At 38.0% G+C, this 27,613-nt stretch overlaps 1 protein-coding gene across 16 annotated transcripts; it reads left to right on the forward strand.

Moving 5' to 3' along the window:
• On the forward strand, nucleotides 1-26,189 carry ZGRF1 (zinc finger GRF-type containing 1). Of its 16 annotated transcripts, none has more exons than XM_068941810.1 (31): nucleotides 1-65; nucleotides 630-702; nucleotides 1,304-1,354; nucleotides 1,499-1,579; nucleotides 1,692-1,772; nucleotides 1,888-1,944; nucleotides 2,207-2,392; nucleotides 2,758-5,128; nucleotides 5,431-5,522; nucleotides 6,027-6,125; nucleotides 6,584-6,757; nucleotides 7,356-7,461; nucleotides 7,548-7,654; nucleotides 7,878-8,025; nucleotides 9,003-9,670; nucleotides 11,249-11,387; nucleotides 11,944-12,128; nucleotides 12,605-12,792; nucleotides 13,480-13,619; nucleotides 14,819-14,965; nucleotides 16,481-16,595; nucleotides 17,493-17,752; nucleotides 18,985-19,144; nucleotides 19,809-19,886; nucleotides 20,752-20,899; nucleotides 21,488-21,615; nucleotides 21,975-22,098; nucleotides 22,577-22,753; nucleotides 22,894-23,028; nucleotides 23,667-23,928; nucleotides 25,126-25,469. In XM_068941810.1, the coding sequence occupies exons 4-31, from the start codon at nucleotides 1,559-1,561 to the stop codon at nucleotides 25,239-25,241; spliced, it is 6,612 nt and encodes a 2,203-aa protein (XP_068797911.1). In that variant the 5' UTR covers nucleotides 1-65; nucleotides 630-702; nucleotides 1,304-1,354; nucleotides 1,499-1,558; the 3' UTR covers nucleotides 25,242-25,469. The 16 variants fall into 16 exon arrangements, with proteins under 16 accessions (XP_068797911.1, XP_068797909.1, XP_068797919.1 ...); XM_068941808.1 differs by having other exon boundaries at nucleotides 3-127; XM_068941818.1 differs by lacking the exon at nucleotides 6,584-6,757 and having other exon boundaries at nucleotides 3-65; nucleotides 2,758-4,678.
• The last annotated feature ends 1,424 nt before the right edge of the window (nucleotides 26,190-27,613 follow it).

The raw sequence follows: 27,613 nt of genomic DNA on the forward strand, positions 1-27,613 counted from the left end.
GTGACGTCACGCCGGCAGTGGCGGGAAGCTTTCGAACGCGCGGAGGGAGCGAGCGCCGGGGACAGGTGGGCGGGGGGCTGCGAGGCTCGCGCGACCCCCCGCTCCCGCAAGGGGGCTGTGACGTCAGGTGACGTAGCGTGGCGTGGCCGCCGCCGCGCGCCCGCAGGGAGCGGCTCGGCCGTTGGCGGCGGCGGCGGGGGTCGCTAACGGCCGCGGGGTCGCTAACGGCTGGCGCAAGCTTTGGCGGCGGGGCGGGGGCCTCCCCGGCGCGGGGATGGCGTTGCCCTGGAGCAGGGAGGTCCGTGAGGAGGCAGGCTTTAGTGGAGCACCCGCGTACTGAGGGCAAATGCGTACAGCTGCCCTGACCGTTAGCACGGGGCTTAACCTGTACGACGTGTTAAGAGCGAGCCTTTAGCAAATCTGTATAAACTTAATGCTGGCAGCGTTCGTATTCACTCCCGCTTTTGCTGCTTGCTGTGCTAAATCATAGTAAGTATTCGCATTGTTTTTAATAGCTAGAGGAGGTATTCTGTGTCCCTAGAGAACGTCTCCCTTTCTTCCCTAGGTTTCGTACGTTGCTAAACATCTTTTCTTGTGTTTGCTTCTGAAAAGTGTGTCACTATCCACAGTGCTGATCCGGGGGCTGCCAAGAACGTGACGGCTGTAAGAAACAGCGCCATGAGAAGAAGCATGAATGTGCCTGTGTGTAGCTACTTTATATTAAAGTATTTCTCACTGAGCTGCAGTGTGAGAATAACTGGAAATGTTATGTTATTTCTTGTGATGCGTTTTCATTGCAATGCCATTAATTGATTAAACTAAATAAGGTCTTAAGTGCTGCTCTTTAAGCGCTGGTGTAAATCACAGTACTGATCAAATATTAGCAACCAAAATGTACAGTAAGCCCCAGCTTCTAAAGACAAGTTGCTTTTATAAAGTTTTGTTCCCATTTTCACCATCGGAAGCTACTTTAAAAGTTATTTTGGTCTAGCTTTAAATATGTAAAGAGGCTTGACTTCACGGGCAGCTGATTTTGAAAATCAGTTATCTTGAATGTGAGTTAAGCATGCGTGACCAAGTCAAGTCAATAAACTCTTGACAAAGTTAGTCTGTTAATAATTTCCATATTTTCTTGCTGCAAGTGAACACAATTAGGATAATTTGTAATTTCAAAGTGCTATGTGATCAATGGAGTTTTCAGAGTTGCTAGACATTCATTTAAATTAATTTAAAATGGACGTTGGTGTATATAAATTATTAATTTTTTTTTAACCAACAGACTTTCTGTTAAATTATTTTCAAGGTGTGTCTTTAGAATTCCCACATCACACATGCCTTGAGGTGGAGAGCCAAGGTGTGTGTGGAGTTTTTTTACTTTTTTTTTTTTTTTGCATCTAGCTTTCTACTCTTGAGAAAAAATAAGTGAACTGGCATCTGTTTTTTTCAGTACATTTCCCTTACAACTATGCTGAATTCTGAAAATTTTCCTGTCTCTCAGGCTGTATGAAGGTATGAATATTTGCAGAATAAGCTGTTGGACGAACGTTGTGCCAAAACAATGGCTTCTCAAGAGTTTACTGTAAGTCTTTTTTTTTACACTGTAGGCCAGTGAGTAAAAAAGTCAATATCGATGTAGCTGCTGTATTATTTAAACATTTTCTTACTTATCACTATTTCAACATTTAAATCAGGTACTATACACTCACCAAAAAATGAAAAAATCAAAAACATGGCAAGATGGAATTCTGAGGATTAGAACTGGAGGAAATAAGGTGAACAAATTTAATACAATTTGATATCATCTGCTGCTGTTTGACTATCAGTGCCATGTAGTAGATCTGTGAAATAAAATTCATTATTTAAAATAACGATTTCTTTTCATTGTAGGCAATCTTGTTTGATGATAAAGGACAATGTTTGGAGAGTTTGTTTATAAAATCTCAGGTATATTTTGTTTTGGATTTTTTTTATTTGTATGCTTATGATTGTGGTTTGTGTTGCAGGAAGCCTTCCAAACCCTTGTTTGTTTGGTAATTAAGGTAGTACTTTTTCTCTCTAGCGATATGGCTGATAGTTTCTTATTTCTTATGAGTGAAAAATATTACGTTTTTGACTCTTATGTGCAAGTATCACAACATTTAGAGGGAATTGTTTGTGTTTCTTACGCAGCACTATTGTGTACCCACTGCTGCCTTATCTTTCCTAGGTGAATGCTGGAGATAATTTAGAAAGTGAACGCTATTTGATCACAGTTGAAGCAGTAAAACTGAATGAAAAATCTTCTGAAGATCAGCCAAGGAAAGCAGAAACTCCAGCAGTGAATAGAAATGGCGTAAAGCCTGGTGGTCTGCCTCCAAGACACCTGCCTGTTGGGTTGAAAAGGAAGTTTACAGTATGTCTTTGTTTCAAAGGTTGTCTGACATTAACATGCATTTTAAAACACCAAGGGCACATTTTTAAATGAATGATGAATATACAGATAATGTCTTCCTGCTTTTTTTTGGAACTGTAAATCAGAATATGTTACTGGAAGCTCTTTTTTCGTAGTTTATTAAATCTTTCTTGGGTTTAGCAGAATTGCTGTTGCTAGGGGTACAGTGAAAGTCACAAGGGTTTGAGATTATTTCTGTACGTGTATGGAATCATTGTGATATTTGGTCAGAATATGGTTTATGAAGCATGTCCTGTTTTCATCTTTTAGATTACAAAATGTGAGGTTGATTTCTGAGTAGAATTAATTTTAAACTTTTCTCTTAGGGTTTCCAAGGGCCACGTCAAGTTGAAAAGAAAATATCAGCAAAGGAAGATGAAGAAAAAGCAACATTATTGCCTTTATCTAAGCAGTGTCAGAGTTCCTTGCCATCTAAGTTTTATATCACCTCTCCCTTATTTTCTACTGTTTGCAAGAAGGATGCAGACACAAATGTATCCACCAGCTTTCATGAAAATGTGTATACAAACAATGATAAAGAACATGTGTCCTTCACCTCACTGGTTTCAGCTCCATTTCTTGAGACGTATAAAGAGACAGAGAAGAGTAACTCTGATCAGTCCATTGTGAAGCCAGAATATCCTCTAATTAGTGAGCACACCAAGGCAACCAGTCGTGTGGCGGTGTCGCAGAACATCAGGAGCACAGCACAGATAATTGCTCTTTTGAAGTCTAAACCAGCCCACCTATGCACAGAGCAAACAATTTCTGAAGTCACGGAATGCCATTCTAAGTTTCAGACCTCAGAAAATATAGATAGTTTCTATAACCAGAAGAGTACAACCCCACCTGGCTTTTCAGGCAACCCCGGCAAAGGTTTTACTCAAAATATTCAGCACCAACATTCTACAAAGGAAACTGGAAGTGATGAAAGGGAATGGAATGCTGAAATGCTTCTAAATTCAGCTGAACAAGCTTGTGATAAAGAAGTTGCGGGACAAAGACGTGACAGAAAGGCAAATATCTTAAGTCAAGATTTACAAGACCCCTGCAATACAAAGACTTTGCACCCTGAAAAAATGTGTGTCTGTATGAATTTAACAGACAGCAAAAGGCAATGCATTTGGGATTGTGAAAGATGTCGAGAACCCTCATTCTCTAGAAGTGATGGGGTACCTAAACCATTATCGATTAACAAATGTGCTGCTAGTGACCATCCAAATAGTTGCTTCCTATCTGAATCTAGCATAAGTAAAATGAGCAACAGTCAATGTGTCCCATCCTTAAGTGATATTTCTTATTCAGCAAGTCCAGCTGAGTCCATCGTCCTTGAAACAAATCTCTCCACATGCAGAGAGCGTTCAGTGACTAATGGTCTTAAAGAGGATTCATCTTCAAAGTCACAAAATGAACTCCAGCTGAGACGAAATTCAGAAACAGTGTCCAGTGACTTGGAGCTCTCTGCGGACGTAGCATTGACTGGTCATGTAGTTGTGAAAGAGGAATTAAGTACACATGGCAGAGACAGTGGTCCAGAAGAAGAGGTGATGGAGGTGAATTTCAATTTATTAGAGGCTTTTGATTTTAATGACACAGACAATAGAGAGCTGTGTGAAAGAGATGTGAAAGAGCTTGGTGAAGGAGACATGCTTTCACAAGGTCCAGTTTGCTTAAAGGGAAAAGACGCAGCACAAACTGTTGAGCTGAGACTTCGTTCTTGCTGTGAAGTAACACCACACAGTAAAAAGGAAGAAGTCAGAGGTTTAACGTTTGACAGAGGGAATGATGGAAATCACTGTCCAGGAGGTGTACCGTTGCCGCTTTGTGACAGCGGCATTGGCGATATTGGGAGAACTGCGGAAGACTTTGTAAGCCCCGCCAGAATTGAAATGGAACTTTTGGATGATATAAACAAAATAAAACAGATTAATGAAAGTCAATTAAATATTGAAGCCAAGACCCATAAAAAGGATCTCAACGACTGTGCAGCACATACTGTTAATGACAGGTTGTCGATAAACAGTCAGGGCTCTGATGTTTTGCCTGGTGGCACAAATGTTAATGAAGGTCATGCTAGAACCAGTATGTTTGAGAAAACTGAAAGTAATTCACGTATTTTGACCAGCAGAATGATTTCTGCAATGGACAAAAGAACTGAAGATGATGTTTTACAGCTTGGATGCACAAAATCCCAGGACATAGATTTAGAACATTTCCAGGGTACTAGTAATGACGACATTAAACCAGGTAGTCCTTTCCTGGCTTTGTTGCAAAATTCTGATACTTCTTGCAGCTCATTCCGATATATTGCAGAGCACCAGCAAAATGTCTTTGGCATTTCATGCAAGGAGGATCCTGTAATTTCCACAAGTGCTGTCTGTCTTTTAGGAAAAGGCTGTTCATCTTCAGAGGAGACAGAAATAGGTGAAACTGAGTTTGAAAATATAGGGAGCATAAATTCCCTTCATGAAGCCTGCGAAGGTGAAAGAATAGGAACGGATTGCCTGAAATGCACAGCATTTGTTGAAAAATCATCAGAACTTCCTGATTTGGTAAACAATATCGCTCTTTTAAGAGCTTTGACTGAACATAGCACAGCATTAGAAAGCTTACAAAAGATGCAGGAAAATAGTAGCTTATTATTATGTGAAGCAAAGACTTCTAAAGAGATATTTGAAACCCTTGTAAAAGACGAAGGTTAGGTCAGCTTCTATTTTAAATTGAATTGTTTATATGGCTTTTCACATACTTGACTTCTGTACTTTTATCTCTCCTGATGGATGAATTGTATGCAGAAATCATGCTTTCAGAGTGATGTAGTGTTTAAAGCGCCACTGGGGGCTCAAAATCCGCTTCTCTGTTTGTTTTAGTTCGGTTAATTTCATTTGTGCAATTGTTCATGTGGATTAGGTTTGCAAGCTAAGTAAATATTCATTTTTTTTTTCCTTGCAAAGTGAATACTGTGACTGCAACTTATCACACTTTTCCATCTCTTGTAGCTATAAAACAGTTAACAGAAATGCCTTACTCAGGATGTACAGAGGCATCTTCTTGTTCATACGTGGATTCTTCTGGCCTTACGGTAACTTACGTAAGTTACCTTACAGTAATTTTTGACTACGCATAACTATCTCTACACAATAAACTGGTTTTCCACAGGGCTTCTGGAATACAATTCCTGTTTTTCTTTCTTTCACCATCTTTTTGGACACATGGCTTTCCTAAGAACTTCAGGATTTGGGTTGAGATGCACTGACAATCTGTTTGAAAAGTTTTGCTTTGTGCTTGGTGCTTCACACTGATTTTTATCCAATGCTATTACTAGTCTTCCTCTTTCAACTCACCCTTCCAAAGTGAAAGAAAGATTTTTAGAATGAATTCTTCTATTTTTTCCCAACCCGTTTGAGCGTCAAACATAATTTGTTAACCTGTCATTGATTTTTCTGGCTTCCAAATGAAAAAGATGTGATTTCAAATGCCCTCTGTTGTATAAACACATTAAGTCTTTAGGAAAGTGCTGAGATTTATTAGCTTAAGCTCTTGTCTTGAATGGTTATTAAGCAGACTAATTAGTTCTTGATACTTTTATATGCAGCCTCTCTGTGTGGACAACATATTACAGAAACACGAGGCATCTGTTCTACCAACAGCACCGGGCCAAGGAGACTCTAGGACTTCTGACTGCCAACCAAAGGTACAATTTCTATGGAATCAGTGTGTAATGAATACTGTCTCTTAAAATCCAATTCAATGGTTCACTGTTTTCAGTATGCTGCAAAAAGTCCTAATAAATAGTTAACCAATCTCATAATAGGCTTCTCAGATGGATCACTTTTTAATATATTTGTCTGGAGGTTATTTTCCATTGAGAGTTTCAGACTCAGATTTTACAGTGTGAAAATAAGGCTAAGACATACTACATCAGCCAATCAGTTTTCTGTTGATATAGAGGTTTTCCAAACTTTATTCTGCTGAGTGGCAGAAAAGCAAGAGAAAGATGGCTTCAAAAGCGTAGATTTTTTTTTTTCCCCTTATACTACAGCTTTAAACGGGTGATCTTTGTTATATGCATGGAAAGTACTTTTACTGAATCTAGATAGTTCCTGAGCAGTTCTTATTTTCAGTTAATCATAGTTCTAATATATTGTGCAGCCTGTTGAGTTTCAAGGGCACAGAGTAAAAGGGTCAGCAACTAGTGAGATGATGTTGAGAGCTCCCTGCTCGCAGCTAGGATGGCACCAGTACCCAGACACTATGGAGTCTGCAGCTGAGAGATTTTTGTCACCTGTGTTTTCAAGCAGTTATGTCCTTTCTGACTGCAGACAGGTAAAACAATTTTTTTTCAAACTTATTCTCCTTAATGCAAGGCAGTATCCTGTAAGTGTAAGATGAAAGAGAATTCAGAATTAGAACACTGTAATCAAATCATTAGGGACCACAGCTAGTACTGTCTGGCTAAAACTTTGCATTTAGACATAATTATTTTTGCTTATCTTTGTCACAGGAGTATGCATTTGCAAGATGTAACCTGTGTTTCTTTTTTTTTTCTCTGATCAGGTTCACGTTGAAAAACGTGCATGTTTATAATATGTGGTATTAAACAAAGACATTCCTTATAGAAAAAAGTAGCAAAGGGCTTTTCTAATGATTGTTTCCTGGAGTTGATAGTCTAATACTCATCTTGAGTGAGAATGAAACATGAGATGCAACATAACACAAACTCTATTTTTCTAATGCAATATGCATTTCAGTATTGAAAAACTGGAAGAAAATCAGTATTATGTGTGTTTTTTATTTCCGGAATATGTTAGAGATACTAAAGATTTATATTTAGAAATGAAATCTTCATGCAAAAATAATATTTATAGAAAGGATTAAAAAGTTCAATTTCTAACAAGTTTTTGTTCATGCTATTTTTGTGAAGTCTCCACATTCAAGAAATCTTTGTGAAGATGATGCCAACTTCACGGGCGAAGGGAATTTTCAGAAGAAGTCTAACATTATTAAAGAGTCAATAATGGATGAATCCCGTAAGTGGGAGTAAAAGTAGAATGGCAGTAATTGGCCTCAGAGCAATGTTTCTGCATGACTGCTGTCCTTCCCATATTTTTTCTAGCATTGGCACTGAGTGTATATTCTGAAGTTCCAAAATGGATAATGTCAGGCTCACCTTCATGTTCTGATTTGGTGCAAACACAGTGGACTTCATGGGAGCCTTACAAGGTGTGAATTGACTGTCTGTTGTAGATTCTGCACCCCTCCCCCCACGCACCTGAGTTCATGGTAGCAATTTTATGTCATATTTGATACCTTCTAATCTCAACTCTGAGAGACATTTCAATTATTTAGAATGATGAGAGAGAGAATAGTGACAAAAGAGCTATAATCGATGTATTTTTTTCTTTTCCCCAGTCCTTCACTTGACATGTTAATTCTTCATCTCTAGGTGATTTCGTCAGTACAACTGGCTTCCTCGCTTAGTCCGGACTCTCCAATTTCTCCAACTTCAAGAAATGATGAAACTCTTAAAGACATCCAGGAGACTGTGACGGACAGGATCTCAAGAGGCACAGAACTTTCAGAGTGCTTTTTCAGTAAGAAATTGTCGTTTATAATTGCGCTTCACAATATTTTTGCGAGACAATCTTTGAGGTTCTTTGGAGCACAATGAGTCCCACTGTAAAAGCCAGTTACCCCAGGCCCTGAAATAGACTGGTTCTGTATATGTCTGGGTAACTGCAGAGTTCTATTTGTATTTGTTTCACACTGTTCATACGTGCGTTTGTCACTTTTTTTAAGTACAATTTTTAGTAGTCTTTAGCCAGATCAGTTAAATTAGCCTGAGATCCATTTCCCCTCCCCCTAGAATACTATTTTCTCCTGAAAGTGACTTTAGTAGACTGATCCCATTTATAAAGAACTAACTTCTAGTTTTGAGGGGAAAAAAAAAAAGACTATAAGCTAAGCTTCTAATTCATGCTAGTGTTTTCCATTTATTTACCTGCTTTTAATTTTCTTCCATATTCTGCTGCCTTCTGACCCACCTTCAGTGATTAAATTGACATCTGTCATTGCCTGTCATTTCTTATTGATGATGAATTTATCCAAAAGGTTGCTTGTAATGCTAAAAGCCTGTTATCCGTATTGATTAATATTAATTCTATGTGGTTTGGTGTGTGATTTTTTTTTTGAGGAAAGGAACAAACGTTAAGTTATTTGTTTGTTTTTCAGTTGGCAGCTGTAGTGAAAGCCAAAAATATCGTATTTTTTTTAATAACCTCCGTAATGGAGTAATGTTTAAATAATTTCTGCCAAACGTTGACTGTATAAAAGTGGAGTGCCTATAAAAATGTGCCTTGAATATAATATATAATATTATAATAATTATAATTTATATAATAATAAAAGAGTCATAGTTTAAATTACTCAATACAAAGAGCTTGTCAACTAGAAGACGAGATGTAAAAGGAAGAACTTTCAGTTCTTTCTTTAGCTTTATTTCTGTGTGTCTGAAGTTAACGTACCATCTGTAAGTGCTACATGTTGCTTATAAGATGTACTTTTCCTCCAGCACGGGAGGAATCCAGTTATCCAGAAGAGTGCAACCTCTCGAGATTCAAGCCCACAGTTAAAACACGAACTCCGCTTGTCACTGTTCCTACCACTGAGAAGATTCCTGACGCTGAAGTTTATTTAACTGACGGTGAGGAGGTTCAGCAATCTTTTGGCTCTTCAGCAGTCAATTTATGCAACAAGTCGGCAGTGTTTCCTGTCAGTGATTTTGGCCTCGAGGACAGGAATTATGAAACCTCTGTGTTTGAAGACTATACGGCAGATGGACAAAGGGAATCTATACAACCAGTGTTCCCTAATGTGACTTCACAATATAGACAAAGCAAGTGGCTAAAATACCAAAACAGTGCTCAGTGTGACTTGATAACTCAAAACAGCGATGATGTGGAAGTAACTGATGACATCTGGACTGAGAACATCCTTGGAATGCCACTGGGTGACACAGGAGAGAGCCAGAGCAGTGCTATGACTAAAAGCCCTCCCGGCTCTGTGCCTCTGCAGACAGCAAAGAGCACGGTTGGTAAACACTGTGCAAAGAGCAGGAACAGAGATTTAATTTCAGAGAGGAAGTTACTTTCTCTGCACTTAAGTCAGGCTCCTTTAGCTGAAGCCACACAAAAGGTGTTAAGTCATCTGAGCTGCCGCACTGTAACAGGAGAAGTCCAGGTGTGTAACTGTTCAAGCAGATATAGTTATGACAAAAGCACATTTTTTCTTGGACAGAGTAACTGCCTTTATCTGATTGCCTGTGAGATACTATCAATATGATTGGATGTAGTGTTGCTGTATATTTAGTAACACAAAAGAGCCTCAGCTACAGAACAGCAGCTGCTAATGTGCTCTGACTAATCCTTTATAAAGGTAATTCCTTGGCACATGGATTTAGATTTGTAATCTGAATGTTGATGGCAGAAAGACGCAATAAAATCAGTTGGGCTGATCTGTCATTTATGATTGGTGAGAACAGAACATATTTTTAAGAAGTGTTTTTCTTAATTGTGAAATCAGTGTTGTTTTCACAAACACCCACGTCTTGCTTCAAAGCGTATTAGGTAATTTTTAAATATTTCTGATCATGGAAATACTTTTGATCATGGCAAAGTAGGCTATGGCATTGAATAAGGACCTTAAATTGACACAACAGTTTGTGAACAGTAGACTGTCTGAAACAAATGGAGTGTGGTGGAAACAAACCAAAAGCCACATTTTAGAAGTTGTCAAATGGCTATGCTTGAGAGTTGATGAAAATATGTCCTTTTTTTCTTTTTTTGACACAAACATAGTGTGCACTGTTTTCTAGTTCTTTAAAAGTATATTTGTCCAGTAAAATATTCACGTGTGAACTAGAGGTGTGGAAATAACTACTATATTTCATATATACTGGTATATACTTTGTGTGTGTGTGTATATTATATAGGGAGAGAGGCTTATGTATGTATACACACATATACTGTATCCATATATATTGGATCTTAAAAAGCTTTTTAAGAAAGTCATCACTACTATGCCCATGATCAACTGCAGTGTGGAAGAGTGAGGGAAGCTTTTTGGGACTAGCTGAAGTGGGGGCTAGCAGTGGGCTCGCTTTCCTCAGAGTTCTAGTCTGGTTCTTCCTTCTCTAGTTCATGCTTCCTTTGCTGTAGTTTTGTCTGATGAGTTGTATTTCAGTGCAGAAACAGTGCTAAAGATGGGATGTGTTCCTTCCTTGTGCGAAGGGCTGAGAACATGTCTCTGAGTTACGTAATATACTCTAAGGCCTTTGAAAGTATTACCTATGGTTTTCAAAATGCAGGCTGTACGTCCAGGGGCAAATTTAACTTTGTTGACCGTCGCAGATAGTAATCCAAGCACTCTGTACTGTAGCTCCAGGTGTTTTTAATTATACTCCTGCTGACAGTTGGCAGTTGGCTAACTGTACCTACAGTTAACCAGGTTTGTAAATGTTTGTGGTGAAAGGGATTTATATTTTGCTTTTGGAAAACTGATTCATCTTTAACAGTCTTCGTCTTGAAACTTCTAGTTGCAGAATGAGGTCCTGAAGTGTAGAAACACTGTATCTGCTAGCTGTATCTAGAAATCAGAGCACAAAGTTGGGAGGTGGGGGAGGGAGGGAGAACAGGTTTTGGCGTACCTGTCCAGTTGCCGGTTATCAAAATTCATTTCATTCATGTTTAGTCATTTCACTAAGGAATTGTACAGTCAGGGTTTTGCAAGTTTTTAATGGTTTATTTTTCTGCTTTTTAGGACTTAACAGTTTCTGAGTTGTCCTTTCCTAATGTGGATAAAGTAAAATATGCTAATCTTCCTAAAAGGAACATTGCCATACCAACTGTTTTTCAGTCTCATGTTCATTACAAACAGATTTTTACAGCTGCTTTAACAGGTATGTCTAATGTGATGCTCTGGAAAATGCTATCTTTTAGGATGTAATTAAAAAAACATATTTCTGAAGCTTCCCAAAGCCAGCTGGGGAGAGAGATAATATCAGTATCATCTATTGGAACAGCTATTTGCGTTTGATTTTGGATGTGTCTATACTCAAATATGTTCAGTCTGTACTCAAAGTTGCAAAAATGAACCAAAAGACCGGTTCACTTCTGTTCAACTGTGTAACCACAAGCTTGTTTGCCAGTCTTTACGTTACCAGCCTTCCTATCTATGCTTTTTTGCAAGTGCAGTTATTTAGTGTTTGGATCTTTTGGAGCCATATATTTAAATGTGATTTGTATGAAAGTAAGGCAGTTAAATCAATTGCACGTGCAAAAAGTGAGTTTTGCAGGCTCAGAAGATAAATGGTCTCTTTTAGGACGCAGATTAAATATTTTGATTTAGATTTGGGACTGAAAGTTTCAAATGAAAATGTACTTGTTTTAATGTTGTGTACTCCTGTAACCATTTTAAGGCTGTACTAATTGCTCTTTTATTCTTTTTATGTCAAGAGCATTTAAACATAATTCTTTTTGAGCTGTCACAAAGATTACACAAGGCTCTTTCAAAAGTGGATATATCATTTTACACTTCACTGAAAGATGAGCAAAGTGAGAGCAAAGAAAGCCGTGTTCCACTGTGTGATCACATGCATCCTGCTAAGCTTGTTGTGGTTAAAAAAGAAGGTCAAAACAAGGTGCTGTTTATTCCTTGTTTGTTTATGGTTTGGGATGTTTATCTGTTTGGCATATAGATTATGTTCTGTGAAAAATTACAGAAGGATTCTATATATGATTTGCAATTACAGATTAAAGTGATACGTTGTGGAGATCACTTTTAAGATCAGTTTTAATATCTGCTAGTGTCCAGAATTGATGAGGTAATGGTTCTCTCCGTATGGAAACAGTTTTATATATGTAGAGAGGAAGACTTGAATTTATAATTTTCTAGGTTATGTGGGATTTCTGTAAATGATGATTACACAGAGTGGCTCCAGAATCTGAGAATTCTGGGAACACACCTGGTTTTCCAGTTATATGTGCAGAAAACATAGGGGTTTTATCTAATTATGTTATATAGCAGCTAGTACTGGTCAATTGCTTTATGGGTTTTTTTTGTTTGTTTTAAAGTGCTAATGGTCTGTCTTGTTTTGCTGTTTTCTTTTCCTATTAGGGTCGTTTGTTCTATAGCTGTGATGCCCCAAAAGCTGAGCAGTGTTCGTTTTTCAAGTGGCTAGAAGAGGTGAACCCAGGACAGATAAAATCCAGACCCAGTATAGTGCTTCATGATGTAAAAAGTGTTGGGGCGTACCTCAGAAGTCAAAAGATTTCCCTCTATGAGGGATGCCAGCTTTTGGTGAGGTATTCTGAAAGCTATACACCTTTCACTAGAGCTATGTGAAGTGCAGGAGTTACACCAGTAACTCCGTATTTCGGTAGACTGTAACAGACGCATTCAGTAACTGTATTTAAAGGGGTTACAGTTCTGTGTAGAAATGTAAAAGCCAACTTATTGAAGGACAAGTATGAACAGCAGTGGAATTTCATCAGGTCGGTGTTCTTTTCATCAAGAACCAAAACTGCTTACTAGCAACTTGGTCGATTGCTTAGTGGAATCCCTTAGGACTGTCCTATTTGAATTACTATTCATTTAATCTTTTGTAGGAGAGTTTAGGATATATTCCCGTAGTGATATTTCTCTAAGTAGACATGCAGTAAAGATCTTTGGCCGTTAATATTTACGGGAACAGGAAAACCTGGCTGGATACAATGTACATATTCTAATGTTAACATTAGAGGTTGTATCTAAGGCTCTCCTTCTACACTACTAAAGTACAGGGGAAACAATTTAAATTTGGCTGACTATCAGAGTAGTACTTCCTAGTAGAGATAAATGTTTTTTTAAACCCTGCTGGTTTAAGAGGATGCACAAACACTAAAGTTTGTGCTGAATAATTTGGTCTCGTCTCTGGAGCTTTCTTATTTTTTGTGACAATTCCAAAATGTACTATTGATTGAACAGTTTTTCTTAAAATTATAATTTAACAGGAAAGCCTTTGAAATTCAAACAAAGCAGTTAAATAAGTTAAAGAAATTTACGAATGCACAGGCCAAATTCGATGGTGATTCCAAACGCAAATTATACCTCAAACTGAGCAGAAGGGAGCATTCTTCTATCTATAGTAAAGGTAAGCAAATCTGAGTATCACGAGGGTTGTGCATGTCCAGATTCATGTTGTGCCTTTCATAGTTTTAAATTGTAATGAAAGAGAAAAACTCAACCTTCTCCTTTTTGAACTCTTGACAGGTTGGTAATTTAATGCTGATTCTAGAAGGGCAACAAAGTAACTCATTAATCCATCTTTTCTTGTAAATATTTAAATATCTCTTCAGAAAAATATGAATGTTGTTAGGCTCAGACTGGATTAAGTATGAACAGTGGAGTTTCAGGAGGGGGGCCAGATTCAGATAGAAGACCTATAGGGAAAACTTCATGTGAAAATTGGTGTTTGAATAGTTGCTGCATGTCTCTTCTAACTTAGTGAAAGATCGCAGTGTTGGAGGACACTGAGTGATTTGCTCTAGACTATCTCAGTAGTTGGCTTTGCTTCAGTAACTGATGAATTGATACCTATATCCTAGTTTGTTCGCTTAGCTATAGAAAAAGGTGAAAGGAGATGAGGCAGAAACAAACATGTCTGTGCTCACTTTATGCACAGATTCTGAAGTGTTCTGATAAATCACGTTTTTGTACATTTAGATTCTGTAACTCTGCACAGGCAAAACTTCTACTTGTGTACTGATATATATTTTTTGCCATTGTGGGTACAGGCAAATATACATGCACTTTTGTAGCTCTGAACTTAAAAATCTCCCTTGCTGTGCCCTGCAATATGTGGTAGAGGGAGAGTGTAAGGGGCTTTACTCTCATCAGGTATGCCACATAGAACATCTGCAGGCTCTAATCTGTAGTGTTGTCAAAACGGAAGGGAAAATGTGTCTTTCTTTCAGTATTTGCTATTCTTTAGTGAAAATATTTAACTAGATTTATAGTATACTTCAGTGATTTGTTTCAAATAATCTCTGATTTGATAACGTTTTAGATTAGCCAAAAGCTGTATGATGCTAAGTGCACCGGGAGAGAACTCTACAGTTATTATTAATTACAGAAAAGTCTTAATAGACAGTACTAGCAGATCTAACTTACATGTTTATTGTTTGACAACTGAACTAACGCATATTTAAGACTTTGATCCCACATACTTTCATTTTAGTGATGATTTAATTTGCAATGTAGTAAATATTGGGCTATTTTGTTCAGCTTGATTTTTTTCCTTAAAAGACTGCAGTAGAAGAAGCTTATGAGAATTATATATTATTTTGACAGACGATATTTGGGTTGTTTCGAAGACTCTGAACTTTGCTCCCCTTGATACTTTCATTGCAAGTAGTGCTTTCTTTGGACCGTCATCTAACAATGAAGTAGAATTACTACCACTGAAAGGCTATTGTCCCTCAAACTGGCAAACAAATAGTAAGTTGTACACCAAATAATTTAGCATTAAGTAAAACCACCGTTGTCAGGAAAATATGGCCAGCGATGAAGGATGAGATGGGAATTCCTAAAGTCTAACACATCATTTTATTCCACAGTATTTTTAACTTGTAAGTGTGTTCAAATATGTAATTTAAATACAGTACGTAAGCAGCCAAAGCTATAAAGTAACGAGTAAGAATTTCTGGAGCTAATAAAAATACACCTCTACTAACCTTTTTTATTTTTTTTAATGCAATGTGAAAATTGTGTACTTAATCACAAGAGGCTTTATTCATACCGCTGAAGCCTAAGGAGGTAAATTGGGTATTTGAAGTTAACAAATTAGTCTTTTAAAGCTTTCTATGTACTCATTAGGGAGAGAATCTCTGCAAAGCACAAATCAGAGCGCCTACGTTAAACTCCTGTCCTGAATTACATTCAGGAGATTGAAGAATACAGAAGAAAATACTATGGTACAACGAGTTCTGTGTAGTCATACTTCCTATCAAAATTAAGGGCTTCAAATTCAATTGGAGGTTTGGTTTTGTTTTCTCCTTGAGTATAAGTTGCAAGCCTGGGGTCTCGGAGCAGTCAGGGTCTGGGAGAGTTTAGCTTTTCAGTCTTAGTGTTGCTGCATTACAGGGTTTCAAGTTTATTTTTTCTTAGGAAGTTTTTGGTCTTAACCTTCTTCCTGATCATATTTTTATGATCAGGATTTTATTTCATACTTCTATGAGCTTTACAAAACTAAAAGACTGAGTAGTATGAAAATAAAACTTTAATATATAACGGCTGCCAGTTATAAACAACATTAAAGTTGAGGTATGAGGTTTCTAAACACATTAGAAACCTCCTCTTTCTTCCTCCTCTTTCTGCTTGCTTAGGAAGTCCGTGAGCCCCAGAACCTTAGGATACTGGCAGAGAATTCAGAAAAATACAGTTAAATATTTGCCTTGTTCTTATACTCTTCCATAGGCGTCCACTTTAGGACATTTTGGAAATAGGATGCTAGGGTAGATGGACTTTTAGTTTGGCCCGATGTAGTGCGTTTGGGGGCTTTGGGGTTTTGTAGGGGGAGGGTATTGTAAGAAAACAGCTGTTTAGCAGATCAGAAATCATTCTGTATTGTAATGGAAATATTGATAGACAATACAATTTGAGCTACTGTGGTACAGGTGGATTGCTTAGGAAGTTCACCTACTAAATGCTAAAGCCTTATAAGTACTTCTCTACAAGTATTTTTAAATGATTAAAGAATTTTATCTAAACTTGCATCCCAGAAGGATCCTGAGATTGGAATGACAAATACCTCAAAATAACGCACCTTAAAAAGAAGCGCTTAGCGATTGCTTTGCTCTATAATAATCAGTCAAACATGGTAATTTGTTTCATTTGGTTTCTGTTAGCGGGGCTAATTATTCTTTCAGTATTTTGTAGCTCATATCTTGAACTGATAGAAAATGTTGGCTAATTTCATATTTTCCTAATTTTATTTTTCTGTGACCTCTGCAGTGCTTGTTCATGCCTTACTAGTATGTAATGCTAGTGGTGAGCTTACGTCTTTAAGAAATATGGAGGAATACTTCAATCCATCTACTCTACCACTAATACCATATCTACTAAAAATGTAAGTTACTGTCTCAGTGATACTGTAAACATGCAATATATGAATAGGTAGAGAAAGAACTACAAAAATCCTATTACGTTTGCCTTATTCAAAAGCGGATGAGAAAAATGAAAATCAGAGAGACAGTGTAAGGAGTGAACTGTGGGGGCAATGCAATTTTCACTTACATAGAATTAAAAATATATCCGTTGCCTAACTCCAAAGGATTGTCTTTCCTTAAATTAACCTGCAGCCCACATTTTATAACCTGTAAATTAATAATGGGCAACTTTATGGCCATTAGATTGCTGATACAGATCAATGACTGTACTAAGTTAATGTGTATACTTCATGGGGATTCACTGAAACTGTTTTTCCTGTCAGCTTTCACAAATTTTAGAATCTTTTGAAAAGAAAATAAAAATAGGGAAGAAAAACAAAGGAATTTGTTTCTTGGAGAGTCAGAGCAATATAGGGATATTTCTAAGACTGCTTGTGTTTGATTGGATAAAACAAGTAATTATATAAGCTCCTGCTACCTCTGGCCATGTGATTCTACCGCTCTTAATTGTGTCAAACTTACAGCCTTGGAATAAGTCATGTTGAAAACATCACTTCACAGCAAGAATGTTAAATTCCGAAGTCTGTTTTGGATGCCCCAGCTTTCACCCAGGGCAGTAATAAGGGGGCAAGAATATAAAGTTCTGGTATATTTTGGGGTTTAGTGGGGCAGCAATTTTTATGTCCTTCAACCCTTAATTGTAAAACCTCAGCATTTCTATGTCAGGTGAGAATGAATGTCAGAACCATGAGATATAAGTTGTACATTTGCAACATTATACGTTTCATACCTAATGGTCTGAATTCACTCTTCTTTTGACTGTTGTGTTTTTCTTTTGACCGTTGTGTTTTTCATAGGAATTTTGATTCTGGAAAAGCTCCTAAGAAAGTCAACAAAAGAAGATTTACTCCCCCAGCCTCAAACCTGAAACGCACAATGATGTATGGACTTGTCAGCCCTGAAATAACGATAGGATTAGCCAGAAAGATGATCCAAACATTCTCATTGAACCCAGATCAAGCTACATCACTGATTCAGATAGCTGGGATGATGACTTCGCCTGAAAATGTCAAACCAGTGGAAGAACAGCAGATCTTCCCTATCACAATCATACGTGGTAAATGGCAAATAATCGTTAGATTTACAGCTATTTTTTCTATGAAAAAAATGCTAATTGATATGTAGTGCCAATGTTAGTGATACACGCTTAAATTCTTTTGATGATGATGATCCAGTAGGCTTGTTTCCTTTATGCTGATCGTGTGTTTGCAATTCCAGGCAGACAGACAGTTTCTTACATCTAGATAAATACTGATTTATTTTAAAATCAACCAAAAAGATGCTCTTGAATAAATTGCCTCTATGTTTGGAAAGTCCTTTTCAACTGTTTTGTAACACTGCTGTCCTCACCTAGTTCACATATTTCCTGAAAATTTATTGCATTTATTGCATGAGGCCCCTCTGATAATGACCTTGATACTATAATCATTGCATCCATTCTGTCAGCACAGACCTTTAGATTTTTAAATTGCATGCTAACTTTTGTAGGAATTTTACCTGAGTGCAGAATTCTTTCCTAGCAGACTTGTACACAGAACAGAGTTATTCAGTGTCTTCTGTTTATTTTTTCGTATTAATTTTCTTTGTGATGTACTAGTTTTGCTAAATTAGCATATCTTTCTTATTATGCATTTGTCCTTGTTTTATATTTCCTTCCTTCTATCTCAGTTTTAACAGACTCTTTAATGTATTCAAAAAGGACTTCTTAGTTCAAAGAGGTTATTAAATCTATATTGAGAAGCAGTTACCATAAACATGAATTCTAGATCCTGTCAAAATAAATACATTGGCAATAATGATGCTCTTTGTACAAATAGTACTAGATGTGAATTGCCTCAGCTTCTGTTAGTCTGTCAGGCATATTAATCTATTTATAACTATTAGACGTTCCAAAATGATCATCATCTCTAAAATGCCTTATTCTGTTCCTGAGGACGTAGTATGACGACGCGCATGCAGATGTTTGTGTCTGTGTTATGTTAATGTCTGGATGAGACTCCTTAACAAATACTACATGTATTCCACCAGAAAATTTAGGAAAAATGTCTTAACTTACCCTGTCCTCTGGTTTTTTAGACATTGCAGGCAGTAAACAAATACAAAACGTAAGCCAACAGGTTGCCCCTCGAAACTTACAGCTGCTGCAACAAGCACCTGTTTCAAATATACAATATGCAAGGAATCACAGCATAATATTTCGGAAGATAAATTGGTGTTATAACAGTTAATCAGAACTGTTCCTCGTAGATATTTTTCATTCCTAACTTTGGCTTTCTTCTAAAATACCAGGTGTTTTTGGAGCTGGAAAGAGCTATTTGCTGTCCGTTGTGATCTTGTTCCTAGTCCAGCTCTTTGAAAGCAGTGAAGCTAAGGACGGCCCAAGGCCAATTCCATGGAAACTTCTGATCGCTTCCTCCACTAATGTTGCCGTTGACAGGATACTGCTTGGGTAGGTTACAGCAAGCTAAAATTTTACAGGCTCTTGTTCCAATAACAAGAATGCACTTTTATGGTAAGGACAATTGTGTTAGTATTTCCAGCATAAAGCTTTAGAAAGATGGCATTCTTCCCCTATAAAGTATAACGTAGGCACTTTAATCTTACCCTGTTCCTTTGCACAGCACACTGTGCAAGGCTAGCTGCCCTAATTTATACAAGGCTAATACTGAATGCAGCTTTCATCAAATTTACCGTTAGAAGTCACCAGTCACAAAAGTGGGGTTGCTCAAGAAGCTTTGGGAAGCAGCAGTAGGAGGAAGAGGTTTGGGGAGCTTCAGCAAATACAGGAGAAGAAAAAGAAATCGTTAGAGGTTAATGTCAAATAAAGCTCATGATTTGAAAGGGTAAAGGGAGAGGAAAGTACAAATAGAAGATCATTTATGAGAAGAGAATTACTAAGACATAAAACACTTTTGAGACAAACCGTGATGAGATAATTTGCTTTGACTTTGATTTACTTGACTTGCGTTCTACGTTACTTCATGTTATGACTTGTAGAATTTTGTTTTCGTCAGTGTTTTAATGTGTTTGTTAGTGCCTTTAGAACCATTTTTTCATTTTTCAAAATTGCTTTTTATACTTTTGTGATATGTATCATCTCTCTTTCTTTGAAGTCTACTTGATCTTGGATTTGAGGATTTTATCAGAGTGGGAAGTGTTAGGAAAATCGCCAAACCAATTCTTCCCTATAGGTAAGAATCTTAATCTTTGAGGGATCTGAAGAGATTGTAAGATAGATCGTAATTATGAAGTGCTGTAAAATGACTATTCCGAAACCATTCAAAATGTGATAGTGATAAACCTATCACAGTATTTTTTTGAACAGTGGAGAGTTTTTACCTTGTTTTGGGAATTCAGTTTGTTGCTGAATGGAGCTAATGCTAATGCTTTTAAAAGGAAAGCAGTAGAAGAGAACAAAATAATAGCAGTGAGAGATTTGGGAATGTATACAAGGAGGAAAAGCAAAAAAGACAGACTTAAAATAGATATATAGCATTTGTAGTGATGAGAACTAGGAGGAAGTAATCATAAATGTAATGTTCAGTGACTTAATGGTAGCAAGTCATGAACGCTATTCTTCTTACCCAGGTTAACTTTGCTATACAAATCTAAAGCGTTCTGGGGTTTGTCCTTTAACTATTTAAAACTAAGTAATCTAGATTGTACTTTCTGCACAATTTAAGAGAAAGAGGTATAGGTCAAGCTCCATAAAGATTAAATTTCCATTATTTGGTGATAATGGCATATGAAATAGTGAATGAAAAACTTCCCTGTCAGTTCCAGCTCTGAAATCAACTGTATAGCTTGGAGAAGCATTTGCCATGCTTGTGTGTTTGGTTAAGGTGGTAAGTCTGAGCTGGTGTGATAAAGGTCTGTTATTTTAAAACAGGTATTATACTAGTCTATCTCAGCTGGATTTGATATGGGTTAGTACATTGTTGTGAAGTACTATTATGTGCTATATATGATTATTTTTCTATATTGGGTGTTCATTGAACTCTGAAAGCACCGTAATTTTCTGTAGTTGTAATGCGTGTTGTAAAATTGTTTTTGAAGTTTACATGCTGGCTCAGGAAATGAAAATGAACAATTAAAAGAACTACTTGCTCTCATGAAAGAAGATTTAACTCCAGCTGAAAGAATCTATGTGAAGAAGAGTATTGAGCAACATAAACTAGGGACCAACAAAGCTATATTGCAACAGGTACTGTCAAAATGATTGGATGGGAAAGTGAGTATTTAGTATGCCATATCCACAAGGCTTGGCAAAAGGAAACTGGGAATCCCTTCTCGCATCTGAGGCTGCCAAACTCCTACAGTTTTGAAAAATAACATGAATGCTAGGACTGGGGCAGATTTGATTCCACGAGTATAGCTTGGTGTCCCGTGTGTGTGTGACTTTTCTTCTTCTTTGTGCTTATTCCTAGCAGTCATTGCTGCCACCGTTGCCACTGGGGCTCAGAAGGTTTTGCAGGGTTGTGTAGTCTGGACTCTTGCTGTGTCAGACCTGCCCTGGTCTTAAATCCATGGATCTGTGAATTCTTCTAACACAGAAGCACACCAAGCATAGCAAATATTAGCCTTTGCTCCATCTCTGGGCATACACAGTACTTCTTACTGAGAAAGTTAGAATTTAATTTTTGAGGCCCAGTGAGCATGCAATAGAACTGCTTTAAAAGAAAAAAAAGTAGGCTTATTCTACTGCAGAAGCTATAGTTTTGTACTGCACACAGATAAATATTGCCTAATTTTAACATTTTCTCTGCCCTTTTCCTCTTCACTGATAACAAAGGTAAAAGTGGTTGGAGTGACCTGTGCTGCCTGCCCATTCCCTTGTATGAAAACCCTTAAATTTCCTGTGGTGGTGCTGGATGAGTGCAGTCAGATGACTGAACCTGCTTCTCTCCTTCCTATTGCAAGGTACGACCATCCTTTTGTTGTGTTTCGGCAGGGAAGTAACTTCTAGCTATCGGTGACACAACTTTAAAAAATTGCCAAACTTGGACATCTTGTTAAGAACGTGCACTCCAAGCTCTCATCTTAAAAAGCAAGGAGAATAATTACAAATTGAAGCCTGCTCTTAGATGCCATCCTTGCGTAACTGTATTATCTTAACTATGGAAAGAAGGGATACCAATGGAGCCTGATCCATAAAGTGATGTATGATACATACACACGCACACACACACATACATATATAAGGAAAGCACACATTTTTGTAATTGTTACAATGAGTGTATCATCCTTTTTGGATTTTTATTTTTAATGTTCTTGTTTAGGTTTCAGTGTGAGAAGCTGGTCCTTGTTGGAGACCCTAAGCAATTACCGCCAACTATTCAAGGGTCTGATAGCGTTCATGAAAAGGGTTTGGAGCAGACTCTGTTTGATCGGCTTTCCTTAATGGTATGTACTACTAACCACAACTTCAAAAGGGTGGAGAGTGACATTCCAGGCCCACTGAAGTCAGTAAGAGTCCCAGTTTAGAAGTCAGAAGGGTCAGTGTTGCGGCCTGTTTTTTGTTGTTATTGTGTGGGTTTTTTTATTTTTTTAATGAAGCAAATTCCATTTTGGTGCATTTCTGTGTAAGTGTTATTTTAACAGCGGACAGAGACTTGAAAAAGTAACAAACGTAGAATAAGAATGAAGTACAATTACAATTTCCACCTTCTGATGTTTATGTGCAGTTTCCAATACAGGTAGAAGAATCAGGGACTGAAATATTTGTTTTAACTTTTGTTGAGGTGGATGTATGAAGGTAAAGTCAGCTGCAGGAATCACTGCAGGAATTATTTCCACTTATTACTTGTTTAATCTAATTTGCATTGCGAAAAACTTAATAATTCTCTTCCCCTTTCACACTTTCTGCATCATAATTCTTTAGGGACATAAAGCAATACTGCTTCGGACACAGTACCGATGTCACCCTGCTATTAGTGCCATAGCCAATGAGCTATTTTATGAAGGAAGTCTGATAAATGGTGTTTCAGAGGAAGATAGAAGTCCTTTACTGGATTGGCTTCCAACACTGTGTTTTTATAGTGTTAATGGGATAGAGCAAGTAAGCTTTTACACATTTCTTATGTAAAAAGTCAAAATACTGTTGTTTTTTGCCGTTCTATTTCCATTTGCATTGTGACTGTGCAGTGAAATGCATTTTAACTGCAGAGCTAAATTAGATGTCTTCTTCCCCATTTCCAGATTGAAAGAGACAACAGCTTTTATAATATGGCGGAAGCTCACTTTGCAGTCAAGCTTATCCAGTCTCTGATTGCAAGTGGAATAGAAGGATTTGCAATTGGTGTGATTACTCTTTATAAATCACAGATGTGTAAGGTTTGTATAATACATTATCAGTAAAACTTTTTTTTATTTATTCTTTTAGAATAAACATAGGCTCCATTTGAACTAGAAGTGAAAAAATAAGCGCTGAATAGGTAAAGCAAAACTTGCATTTATTGTCTCATTTAAAAAAAATCTGTATAGTTATTTCTCTAAAAAATTAGAGAAAATGTTTTAATTCAAATTTGCTTCAGAATTTTTGTTCCCCCCCTCGCAACACACACTCAGAAAACTGGCAAGTTAACTAGTACATAATATTCACAAATTAATTGAAAGCTGTTGCAAATTGGTATCTATGACAAGAACAGAATCGTCATATTCAATCACACTGCCTTTCGCTATTTAGCAGGGTTGCAGGTTACCTAACCTGATCATCCAAGGCTGATGTGGGCTGCTGTGATTACTAAGCAAAAGCACTAGTTGCCAAAATGAACGCCACCAGGGTTTTATCAAATATGGGTTCACTGCAGAATATTTTAGAGTCGTTAGCTAAGGTTTTCCTGTCGTTACATTCCGTAGTTTCTTAATCTGCATCTCATATAAACTCAGACCTGTTATTTGCTTTTGCTCAAGGCAAACGTTTGGCTCTGTGAATACGTAACTCATCAATATCCTTATTTATTTGTCTGTAGATTCAGAATTTGCTTAGTGGTGTACGTTCTGAGGCTCTTGAAATTAAAGCTGTCCAGGTGTCTACTGTAGATGCGTTCCAAGGAGCTGAGAAAGAGGTCATTGTTTTGTCGTGTGTAAGAACACGACAAGTTGGGTTCATAGATTCAGAGAAGAGAATGAACGTTGCGCTGACGAGAGCAAAGAGACATTTGTTGATTGTTGGAAATCTGGCCTGTTTAAGTAAGAACAAACTATGGGGAAGAGTAATTCATCACTGCAAAGGTAATATAGTCGTCGTCTTTATTTTCAAAATCACATAGCTTAATCTTTTTTTTTTTTCTTGCCATATGGTACATTGCAAGCATGCAAAAAGCGCTATGGGAAGGAGATTTGAAACCCATATTATCACTACCTTTCTAGCCCTTTCCCAGTTTGCTTTTACCAGGTAGAGTCAAGCAGAAACGAGTTATAAACAAATTCTTCCATATAGCAGAATTTCTGAATAGATCATATTTAAATAAAAGAAAAAAAAAAGTCATGAGGTCTTTCTGTGAATAAGGGCTCATATTGTCTTTGGAAGATGAATTTTGATCTGCTTAAAAAAAAAAAGCTGTTGAAGATCAGTAAGCTCTATCAGGTAATTCCTGATTGCATTGTTTGCAAGTGACTGTCTTGTGAACATATTTGTTTTATCAGACCACAGAAGGAAAAACAGGTTTCTGAAAATCATTTTCTTTCATGGTTTCCACATATTTCCAGAAGTTTACTGTAATTCTGTATTTCATAAACTTGAAAGCTAATCCTGTTTAGAAACAAAGCAAAAAGCCTTATGGTTACCCCTTGCAACTCTGCTAGGTGTTTACAATGCCTAAACAGCCCCTTTGTCCTATATATCTTTACTTCCCACAGCATGCACACCTTGGAAAAACAGGTTGTATTTTCTCCCTTCATTGATGCTTGACTTATCCCCCTTGAAATGAGACAATTCAGATTTCAAAGCATTGTTTACCGCTCATTATAGATGTTTTCCTTGAAAGTTTTCTTTGAATGGGCAAAGCAAGAGGTAGAATAGTGTCCAGATCACCTAAATAAATGTAATAAAATCTGACTGAATCTCACTCCGCAGTGCCCACTGAGGCACCCTTGCGGAGGGGGCCCATCCCGTTTCGGAAGAGTAGGGCTTTCCTTCCATTAGTGGCTGCTGCAAAGGGAATTCCTGGCCTTTGAGACAAGAGACAGTGAATCTCGACAAGAGATAGGTCCTGAAATAGTAATCATTTTACTTATCTAGTTAGTTGACGTTAGTTGAGCAAGCATCTCATTAATGGTTGAACTCTGTGAAAAAGAGCAATTTTCAGAGTAGAAATATTATAACCGTTTGTTGGGTTTTGCGAAATAGATGCTCTCATCACCACAGACTAAGTACATGATGAATACTGTAAAATGAGATGTAATTATCCTGTTTATTACTGCTTTTAGGATGGGAAAATGGATTACAACATGTAAGCCAGTGTGAGCAGCAGCTAAACAACATTCTTAAGTGTTATTTGGAGAAAAAGAAGGAAGAAGAAAAGGATAAGAAAAAGGAAAAATAAAATGTGTGCATATTTTTATATACTAAAAAATTGTGTGTCTATAGAGATCACTGGGACTCTTCAAGCAAGTGTAATATTTGTTTCATGTGGGATAATTTATTTTGTGTGCACCTCAGTGTGCTGATACTCCTCTGTTGACCCTCTGCTTATATGGCTAACAACAAAGAATAAAGTAATTGTATCTGCTTGGTAACTGAATCCTTCTATGCTTAAGAAATACCTGATTGTATTATACGTGTTTCATTATGCTTCGGGTTAGATATAGACCTAACAGCATATCTTAAAACAATTTTATGATTTTTTGTATTTGCACATCACGGAACCTTACATCTAGAAGCACGACTAAAACAATTGAAAAGGGACTAATAAAATAAAGAGTAGTGGGGGGGGAGAAAATTACATGTCCTTGTTCTTCTAAATCTTTGAATGTCAACAGAGGCAAGTGAGGAGAGATTGACCTGCGTCTAGACTTTTTACAGGTTTTGGACAAGGTCCCTCAGACATGTTTGGAGACTGCTCAAAAGATGGAGTATTTTGTTTTGGAAAGAGAATACTTCTGTTGTGTTGTGTCAGAAACTGTCTGACAAGAAACAAAGTTCAGTATCTTCACCGTGGCAGAAGTTTAAGCAACAGGCTGTCTCAAAGCTCTGTACAGGACATTCGGGGGTTAATGTGTAAACTGTGGGGGAAAGTGCGCTGAGCAGGGACCTCATAAAAATTCTGGATGCTGCAATGTTGTTAAATGTCTTCCCAGCAAGACTCTGAGGAACGCTGGAGAGCCTATTATAGAACAGGCATCTTAATAGCACTGAAATTATTCTCAAATTATTACAAGCAATCTTCCGATTTCTTTCTTTCTGCAGCCTTGAAAGAAACGGCCTAGTGACTAGCTTGTTGTGTCATTGAGTTGTCTCTGGAAATAAATCAGAATGGTGGGAAACACCTGCTATAAACATAATGTAGTCCAGTAACCTGACTAGGGAACTGGTTAGCCCTGGCTGACATAAGGAGGAAAGAGCGAAACTTTATTTTACCCAAAATAAGTGAATTAAATTCTTGCTACCTAAGCTGATGTGCGTGGGGTGGGAGTGGAGCAGTCGGTGGAGGAATCACCTTCTGGGGACGAGTGTCAGCGCTGGAGCTCTAGCAGGCAGTGCTAGCACCGTTTTTGGACAGGCTGTGGACTAAACTACCTAGCTCTTGGTGAGCAGGGGGCTCTGCCTTCCTAAGGGACAAATTGTATATCCTCCCGTATAGTTTCTTAATTGTTTCCACTGTTTTGATGGTTCTGTCTGAGAGAGGATACCGGATTTTAGATGTGTTACAGTCTTGATCCAAGCTGGTAGTTGTTTCCTCTTGGTTCCCGGGTACCTACCTTGAAAAGAATCTCCTTTGTGTCTGCGTCATGCAGATGTATTCTTCCAGTCATAAACTGATAATCCTGTTGGTGTTCAGAAGAAAGGCCCCAGTGTTTGCAGCGTTTCCCTCTCCCAGTATGCCATTTACCCTTTGCAGTGAGGTATAACCCTAACGTCCTTTTTTTCCTGGGAAGTAGCAACTCATGCTGGAGAGCAAGCGCAACCAACTGGTACAAAAATCTTGACCCACAGAGACACCTGAGTGTGTCAGCTTTGTATTAATTTCATGCCTGCTATCCACAATGGCTCAAAGGTGTGTATTAAAACTGAAACAGCTTCGTAACCTTCCCAAAAACAGCAGCAAGAGGCAGAAAGTCTTGTGAAGTATGTGTCTGAAACCGAACGGGTGTTCTTAGCGGTCTGTTTTGGATGGCTTTTTGTAACTCGCACAGCGCAGAAGTGCTTGTACAGCCCTTGAGGCCTACTGCCCTCGGGCGGTGGGTAGGTGTGAGGCCCCGAAATTTCCTCCTTTTTTTCCAGATGCAGGTGGCTCCGCCACACTACAAAGCAAAGCACATGCCCTTCTCTGGCTGCCGCCGGGGCTGCGCCGCGGCGCGCCCGCCAGGTGGCGCCGCCGCGCCGGGCTGCGCGGGGCTGCGCGGGGCCGCGGCTTGCGCGGCTTGCTGCAGCCCCCGCGGAGGGAGCGCCCCTCGCCGCCGTGCGCGCCTGGGCTCAGCTGGTCGCCACGGGCGCGTAGAAGTGAAGTGGAGAGAAAGAAGCAACAGTAGACGACTGAATAGCTCCTTTAAATTACTGCTGACACCTCTGTTACAGCTCCCTAAAATCTCAATCAACAATCCATTAGAACTCAACGGGAGTAAAACTAAATCCTCGTTTAAGTGTATTTATCCGATCTCTTTTCTCTCTTTCAAATGCTAAATCCATTTCAGCATATGCCCCTTCTTTCTCTCGCCTTTCTCTAAAGACTGGCAGCCTATACTACTCTTGTAAATA

The sequence above is a fragment of the Struthio camelus genome, chromosome 4 (genome assembly GCF_040807025.1).
Source record: "Struthio camelus isolate bStrCam1 chromosome 4, bStrCam1.hap1, whole genome shotgun sequence".
Classification (NCBI taxonomy): Eukaryota; Metazoa; Chordata; class Aves; order Struthioniformes; family Struthionidae; genus Struthio; species Struthio camelus.